The 8,822-nt window shown below is 44.2% G+C and overlaps 1 protein-coding gene across 2 annotated transcripts in view; it reads left to right on the plus strand.

Moving 5' to 3' along the window:
• Positions 1 to 5,158, plus strand: part of TULP3 (TUB like protein 3) — a 74,364-nt gene extending 69,206 nt beyond the window's left edge. For both annotated transcript variants that reach the window (XM_055315428.1, XM_055315429.1), the window contains exons 10-11: positions 148 to 319; positions 1,473 to 5,158. In XM_055315428.1, the coding sequence (XP_055171403.1) occupies positions 148 to 319; positions 1,473 to 1,606 (306 nt within the window). In that variant the 3' untranslated portion in view covers positions 1,607 to 5,158. The remainder of the gene's footprint in view (positions 1 to 147; positions 320 to 1,472) is intronic.
• The last annotated feature ends 3,664 nt before the right edge of the window (positions 5,159 to 8,822 follow it).

The following is an 8,822-nucleotide window of genomic DNA, read 5'->3' on the forward strand; positions in this document are numbered from 1 at the left end:
AATCTGCCTTAACTTTTAGCATTCTTTGTTTCTGTTGTACCCTTTCTGAAATGGAGACAATACTCCCCAACTCTACCTTCTACATCACAATGCTGAGAATGAATGATTTCCTCTGGTTCTCAGTACAACGATTTTTCCTTCAAACAGGACCACGAGAGCTTGCTTTCCAAATGGCAAAACAAAACCATGGAGAACTTGATTGAACTGCACAACAAGGCCCCGGTCTGGAATGATGACACACAGTCCTATGTCCTGAACTTCCATGGCCGGGTCACTCAGGCATCTGTGAAGAACTTTCAGATAGTCCATGACAATGACCGTAAGCCTGCAGGAAGGGCTGGGTGGGAATAGGAGGAAAGATGTTCTTACATGGTGGGGAAACAAGCATTTCCTATCATTGACAGAAGTTCTGTTCACGGCAGAATTATTTAAGAAAGAAATTATTTCTTTGGAAAGGCTAAAGTGCAGTTTTATTTATGTATTTTACTTTTAAAGCCTTATTTATCTATTTGGGGCAGAAAGGGGAAGAGAGAGAGGGAGGAAGAGAATCCTAAGCAGGCTCCACGCTGGGTGTGGAGCCTGATAAATGGCTCGATCTCATGACCCTGAGATTATGACCCCAAGCTGAAACCAAGAGTTGGACGCTCAACTGACTGAGCCACCCAGGCATCCCTAAAGTGGCAGTTTTATTTTATTTTAATTTTTTAAATTTTTTTTATGATTTTATTTATTCATTCATGAGAGACACAGAGAGATAGAGAGAGAGGGAGAGACACAGGCAGAGGGAGAAGCAGGCATCATACAGAGAGCCTGACGTGGGACTCAATCCAGCGTCTCCAGGATCACGCCCTGGGCTGTAGGCGGCGCCAAACCGCTGTGCCACCAGGGCTGCCCAAAGTGGCAGTTTTATTTTTTATTTTTTTTAAAGATTTTATTTATTTATTCATGAGAGTCACAGAGAGAGAGAGAGAGAGAGAGAGAGAGAGGCAGAGACACAGGCAGAGGGAGGAGCAGGCTCCATGCAGGGAGCCTGACGTGGGACTCGATCCCAGGTCTCCAGGATCGCACCCTGGGCCAAAGGCAAGCGCCAAACCGCTGCGCCACCCAGGGATCCCAAAGTGGCAGTTTTAAAGTTTAAGTCTGTTTAAAGTCTGTTTGGCAAGCAGACACAATGGCCCTCACTCAGTAAAGGTTCCTCGGCATGTCTAGCCCTTGGAGCTTGTGCTGCTCCCTCCTCTGACCATTTCATGCTAGTCAGGAGTAGCCTCCTGCTTTCTGAGAGGAAGAGAAATAGAAACTTGGCTCACTGTTAGCAGTCTTGTCAATGTCTCTTTCCATCCTTCTCAAGGTTTCCCATTTTAAAGAAACTGGTGGTTGACTGATGTATTTGGAGTCTTCTGTGTATCCTAAGTAGGCTTTTTCCCAGAACAGCTCCATTATCTTCTAATGTCCTAATTTCTTTCTGTTTCTAGCTGACTACATAGTCATGCAGTTTGGACGTGTGGCAGACGATGTGTTCACCCTGGACTACAACTACCCGCTGTGTGCACTTCAGGCCTTTGCCATTGGCCTTTCTAGCTTTGACAGCAAGCTAGCCTGTGAATGAGGGAAACAGCGGCGCCGAACTTTCTCACTCAGAGCTTTCAGAAGCCAATAATTGCCTCCTTTGCTTTTGCCCCAGGACATGAAGAGCGATAGGCTGCCCCTTTGGGAGTCATCCCTGAATGTATGTATATGTGTCTATACACATGTGCGTGTTTACACATATGCCTATGTGTACACACACACATATGTACACACACACTCAACTTCTCTGGGTTTTACAGACCCAGACAATGATCACAGCTTAACATGGGTGAGAGGCTATTCACAGCACAGGGGTTCTTTTTTTTTTTTTAAATAAATTAATTTTTATTGTTCAATTTACCAACATACAGAATAACACCCAGTGCTCATCCTGTCAAGTGTCCCCCTCAGTGCCCGTCACCCATTCACCCCCACCCCCCGCCCTCCTCCCCTTCCACCACCCCTAGTTCATTTCCCAGAGTTAGGAGTCTTTATGTTCTGTGTCCCTTTCTGATATTTCCCACACATTTCTTCTCCCTTCCCTTATATTCCCTTTCACTATTATTCATATTCCCCAAATGAATGAGAACATACACTGTTTGTCTTTCTCCGATTGACTTACTTCACTCAGCATAATACCCTCCAGTTCCATCCACGTTGAAGCAAATGGTGGGTATTTGTCGTTTCTAATGGCTGAGTAATATTCCATTGTATATATAAACCACATCTTCTTTATCCATTCATCTTTCGATGGACACTGAGGCTTCTTCCACAGTTTGGCTATTGTGGACATGGCTGCTAGAAACATCGGGGTGCAGGTGTCCCAGTGTTTCATTGCATCTGAATCTTTGGGGTAAATCCCCAACAGTGCAATTGCTGGGTCGTAGGGCAGGTCTATTTTTAACTCTTTGAGGAACCTCCACACAGTTTTCCAGAGTGGCTGCACCAGTTCACATTCCCACCAACAGTGTAAGAGGGTTCCCTTTTCTCCGCATCCTCTCCAACATTTGTTGTTTCCTGCCTTGTTAATTTTCCCCATTCTCACTGGTGTGAGGTGGTATCTCATTGTGGTTTTGATTTGTATTTCCCTGATGGCAAGTGATGCAGACAGCACAGGGGTTCTTGTCCAGAGCACATTGGTAACTCCTGAGGCTGTTGCCCCACAGATTCAGACCTTGAGAGCCAGACTTCCTATGCTTGGAGACATGCAGCTAGAATCAGGTCTAATGATTAAATACTTGGGTCTTTTTTTTTTTTTTTTTTTGAAGACCTTTCCAGAGTGGGACAGTTCCCTAAATTGCCTTTAGTCTTCAGGTCTGCACATTTTTTCCATAAATGGCCAGAGAGTCCTTCACAGCTGCTAAGCTTTGTTGTATTACAAGCACAGCCATGGCCAGTTCATAAACCAGTGAGTGTGGCTGTGTCCCACTGAAACGTTCTTTACAAAAAACAGGCAGCAGGCCAGATTTGGCCTGGGGACTGGGTTGCTGGCCCCTGCTCCAGATATATTTCTTTACGCTATGGGCCTCTCGGCATCTTCCAGAATGGGCCTGTGGTCATGATGTCATATGAGTGGGAAATGGACAACTCTAGGAAGCAACAGTCCCACGGACTGGATCCAAAAAGGTACTCAGTTCCATCCACATAGCTTTTACCTTATTTTTTAAAATGTATTTTTATTATTTTTTTTAAAGTATGCTTTATGGGCAGCCCGGGTGGCTCAGCGGTTTAGCGCCGCCTTCGGCCCAGGGCCTGATCCTGGAGTCCCGGGATCGAATCCCACATCAGGCTCCCTGCATGGAGCCTGCTTCTCCCTCTGACTGTGTCTCTGCCTCTCTCTCTCTCTCTCACATAAATCAATCAATCAATCAATCAATCAATCAATCTTAAAAAAAAAAGTATGCTTTACATCCAACATGGAACTTAAACTCACGACTCTGAGATCAAAAGTCATGTGTTCTACTGGCCAAGCTGGCCAGGTACCCCTTAAATTTTTTTAATTAAAAAAATAAAATAAAATAAAATATTTAAATTTTATTTTACTCTTTTTCAAGTAAGTTTTATGTCCATGTGTGGCTTTTTAAATTTTTTATTTTTATTTTTATTTTTTTTGAAAAGTAAACGTTGTGTTTACTTTGTTTTGGTGATGATGGCTTCTAGAGCATCATTTACCTTCAGAACTGGGAAAAACCCCAACTCAGTGATCATTTTGAGTCCACACAGGTAGCCTAATTCTGTGTCCTGCTGGAAGTACCCAAGGTGGGGAGACAGTGTCAGCCACTTCACCAGCCTACGAGAAGAATTTAATGCTCACTTGGAAACAAATCTAGTATCGTCTGGTCCTGATCAAAGGGAATGTGGCATTTGTGAGAGCTATCTTGCTTTCCTTGTGGGGCTTGAAGGCATGGATGTCAGCGTGCCCCTCTTCCCTCTCTTCCCTTGGAGCCGGTTGGCTGGTAGCAATCGCAGTCAAAACTGCTGTGACCAAATTTGTGATCAGTGCTGTGAGAACCGTATTGTCTTAATTTCAGTTGAGGCTGAAAGCATAAACTCTAGAGGTGACTTAGTCTAATGAAGCCTGAGAGTAATATGACAGTGGCCTTCATTTCCAATCCAGGAGTGCCTCCTACAGCCATCTTACTACGGAGCCATTAGCATAGAAGGACACACATACCCTGTAGACCATGTGAGAGGTAAGAGGACATCCTGTATCAACACTTGTCATTGTCATTATCCAGAGAGGCGGCAGGGAAGCTTTGGTGAAGATCCACTAGCTGACTGAGCTCCACAGACCTTGTTAGGCAGAGCTTTGGGCCTTTCTTCTTAACATAAATATTATCAGCTCCCTAAAGCCTGGCTTATTGGTACAGATCATGCTCCTGTCACTTTTCCTCACAGATCACAAGAGTTTTGCCAAGTCTTTCAGATAATTAGCACTTCCTAACAAGTCATAGGACTCTGCTTGCTACCGTTCCGCAGTCTCAGAATGCCTCTGAATCTTGAGAATCCAGGAACTTTGTGAGTTCTGCATTCAGCATCGGTCACCTCCGAAGCCTGTATGCACCAAACTCTTTGTCAGTATGGGGCAAGGAATCAGAGGTGCTTGTTCCATTATATTTCCCTCCTGTAGAATTCCTTTTTGGCTCTGCTTCCTGTTGGTCCTTGCTCCAAATCAAATAGCCATGCGAAGGAAAGAGATGTGGGAGATGAAAAGACTCTGCTCATCCCCTGCTGGCAAGTCCTACCTGCTTTGTTTTGACATGATTGGTTTCCATCTCAGGCATGCTTCCCATCAAGTGCCTCATTCATAGAAGTGCCCTAAAGCCCTTCAGACCTCTGGCACCACCGTCCTGATGTACTGTGTGACCCGCCCTGGTCGAAAACAGAAAGCTGTTCACTGCTCTCCAGCTGCAGTAGATGACAGTGTCTGGGGACAGGGAGCCTGATGGGGCGACTGGATCTAATCCTGCTTCCTCCTGCTCTGTCTGGCTCTGAGACACCTATACCCCAGCTTCATGTACTCTCTGCTTGAGTATACAGGTGATTGGTTTTATATAAATCATATTTATACCTTTTGTATGCTACAGAAATAAAAGATAATTTATATAAAAATGTAAGTGTCACTGGTCTTTGTGAAGTCCCATCCCTTACGGAGTTCTGCAGTCATGTTCTGGAATAATACTTTTCATCACGTGAATCAGTTCATCCCAGGATGGCAGGAGTCTGCAGACTCAGAAGGCTGTCTTCTGGAGACTCTGGACTCCTCATATTCATGACACCAAGAATTTTCTAGATAGAAGACAGAGCTAAGAACTGAGCAGAGAGGGGACCACAGAAGAGTGGGGCTTATATTGTTCTAGATATCTGCCCCAGTCAGCCTCCTGGATCTTCTTTGTTGATATCACTTACTGATTTGGCAGCAAAACCAATTAAATATCTAAAACTGAAATAGACCCTCTCTTGCCTCTGAGGGTTTACATTTTAGACCTACCTTATAGAGACAAGTTGAAAAAAATTACATGTTCACAAATCTTTACTAGGCCTTCCTGCTCTTATCAGTGTTATAGTGAAAATGAGTCACATGGAAGGAAGCAGGAAGAGCCTAAAAATCAGGATGAGAGCTAGAGTCAGAGTTTAATTCTTATGGCTTGGTTTTTCTTCTTCATGCGGTTCTTCTTGGCTAAGGTATGTGGTTGGATGAATGGATTATTTATGACACCATTTTGCATACTTTTCACTGACCAGGATAATATTGCTTCACTGGTCATCAACATGAATGATATGGGCAAGTGGTTTTTAAAAATCTAAAACAGGACTACAGAAGGTTCTTTTTGATCAGAAGTTTAGTAGATCACACAACCAGCATCAATTCCCTTCCTTTAGAAGTTCTACTGAGACCAAATTCCAGGGTTTTGACCCCTTTTCTGCCAGTGATTTGCCATGTGCCTCTTTCCTCTTCTATACATTGATAGGGCTTGAATTATATGATCTTCAATTCTTGCATATGGTTTTCCCCACTCGTGCTGACAACAATGTGGAATTCCTCTACTTGCATTTTGTGGGTTTTTTCATTTTTTTTTTTAAGAAAGATTTTGAGAAAGAGGGAGAGAAAGAGGTTGAGAGCACACAGAGGGAGAGGAAGTAGCAGTCTTCCCGCTGAGCAGGGAGTCCGACATAGGACCGCAGGGTCCTGGGATCATCTCCTGAGCTGAAGGCCGATGCATAACCGACTGAGCCACCCAGGCGCTCCTCTATTTGTATTTTCTTTTAAAGATTTTATTTATTCATGAGAGACAGAAAGAGAGAGAGACATAGGCAGAGGGAGAAACAGCCTCTCTGCAGGGAGCCCGATGTGGGACTAGATTCCAGGACCCCCGGATCGTGACCTGAGCCCAAGACGGAGGCTCAAACTCTGAGCCACGCAGGCGCCCTCTACTTGCACTTAATTGAACTCTCTGGTTACCTTCTGGACAACTTCATGCCTTTCATAGCTGAAGATACTGCTGGGAGGAGTGCCAGGGATCCCAAGAAAAGACCATTGATGCTTAAGCTAAGGAACTGGGGAGGGCAGATTCTGAATGTCTTTGGTGGGAGATTCTAGAATGGCAGGAGTGCATGATGTGGGAGAAATAGGATCTGGTGCTGAGGAAGTGCAGGACCTCAGAGCTGCTTTTCCCCAACCATTGGAGACATCTTGCTCCACTGAGAAAACCCTGGGATGTGGCTAGCTGCCCTTCTCCTCAGCCTCCAGCTCCCCCTCCAGCTGGAATGGCTCCTGCCGGTGCACTCATGCCCTATGTCTTATAGTCCAGAGCCCTTCCTTCCCCATGAGAACCCCACCTAGAGGCTTGCCAAGGACTGGCCAGATCCTGTCCCACCTCTCAGACACATTTCTTGACCAATTGCATATTGGATTGTTTTGTCTTCTCTCCCTGCTTTGATCGCCTAGTTATCATAATCAATCTATATTCCTTAAAGGTCTTCACACACTCCTTTCCACAAAAAAAGCCAGGGACACCGCAATAAATGATTTGCCATTGGTGCTCAGAATTTAGGTGGCTTGATGAAACCATGGATGGGTTCCTGGCACCACCTACCGACCAAGGATGCACATTGCAAGTGTATTAAAATGAACAGGACAGAGTCTGTAATCCAGTGGAGGAAGTCACCAAGGACTCAGTGACTCCAACACGTTATTACATTTTACAACGCACCCCTGTGCTTCAGCATGACTCTTCTGACGGTCTGAGAACGGTTATATTCTGGAGTTTAAAAGCCAGTAGAGGCATCTCAGGTAAAATGTCCGCAATCTGGCACACACTAAACATTCGGTATAGGATACAGCAAATATCAATATCACCTTTATTAACACCCTTTTAAAATGGAGCAACACATTCCAGATGACTTTTTTGGCCATACAGTTATACAAAATGTCTTATATGCACTCATAATGAAATTCTAGATGGTTTTCCAGCGGCTGTTAATGAGAGGAAAGAAGAGCAGCAACATTACCTGAGAAACTAAACATCTAGTTTAGTTCAGTGTTCTAGTGTCAGCCCTGACCCTACCCCATGTGCCTTTCTTTGTACCCATCTCTTTCTATGTGAAGGAACAGCCTAAGCAAACAAAACAGAAAAACAACAAGCGAACAAAATAAAAACAAAAACAAAAAACTCCTGATATTAGTGAAAATTTTGGAAATACTTCAAAGATGAAATGGGCCTCCATGATCTCTTCTGGCTCTATCTGGTCTTCTGGTCTGTTGGGGCCCAGGCTCCTTTCCCGAGGTACTAGGGCTATGGCCCCACAGACTGGAGGGCAAAGAAAGACAGTAAGCCCCGGAAAGGGCAAAGCTGGCGGGGGCCAAGATGGGAGTGGGGGGTTTGCCATCTATTACCACCTTTTATTACACATTTTGGTTTAATATAGTAGTTCTCAAGCCTCAAAGAGTTTTAACATCTAGTTAACTACTATCTACCCAGATTCTTTCCCTTATCATGATGTTCAAAGATTCAAAGAGTAATCCAGTAGTTCTTTTCTGTAGTCTGGGGGTGGGAAGGCTAGGGAGGAAGAATGATCTGAGAGGTGAGTGGCAGGCAGAGGAGGGCTAGGAATTAGATTGAGGTTTTAAAAATGGGGCGAGTATGCAATTTTTAGGGTACAAATGCACGTCAGGAAAGACTACATCCATGTGAGATAGAAATATGACCTTAAGAAAGTTTGCCTTGTTTTGTCTTCAATTTCATGCTGTTCTCTATCAGATAGAGATACGAATTTTATTTTTAAAGATTTATTTATTTATTTATGTATTTATGTATGTATGTATTTATTTATTTGTGAGAAGCACAGGGGGAGAGAGAGAGAGGCAGAGACCCAGGCAGAGGAAGAAGCAGGCTCTATGCAGGGAGCCCAATGCGGGACTCGATCCTGGGACTCCAGGATCATGCCCTGAGCCAAAGGCAGATGCTCAACCACTGAGCCACCCAGGCATCCTGAGATACGAATTTTAAATATAATGATTTCACATGGTCTAAAAGCAACCTTGAAAACTATAGTGAAAGTCTCTTCCCATGTCTGTTCCCTTCTTTTTCCCTTGCCCTGTCCTCCTCCTGTAGTAAACTCTTTTTAGTTTCTAGTGTATCTTTCTGGTACTTCACTCTGCCGAAAGAAATGCATCTATAATTCCCCAAACTCTGTGCGGAAAATACATATAGCAGACTATATAGTCAGCTCAATAGCTTGCTGTTTTCACTTAT

Source organism: Nyctereutes procyonoides, unplaced genomic scaffold, assembly GCF_905146905.1.
Source record: "Nyctereutes procyonoides isolate TBG_1078 unplaced genomic scaffold, NYPRO_anot_genome, whole genome shotgun sequence".
NCBI classification, from domain to species: domain Eukaryota; kingdom Metazoa; phylum Chordata; class Mammalia; order Carnivora; family Canidae; genus Nyctereutes; species Nyctereutes procyonoides.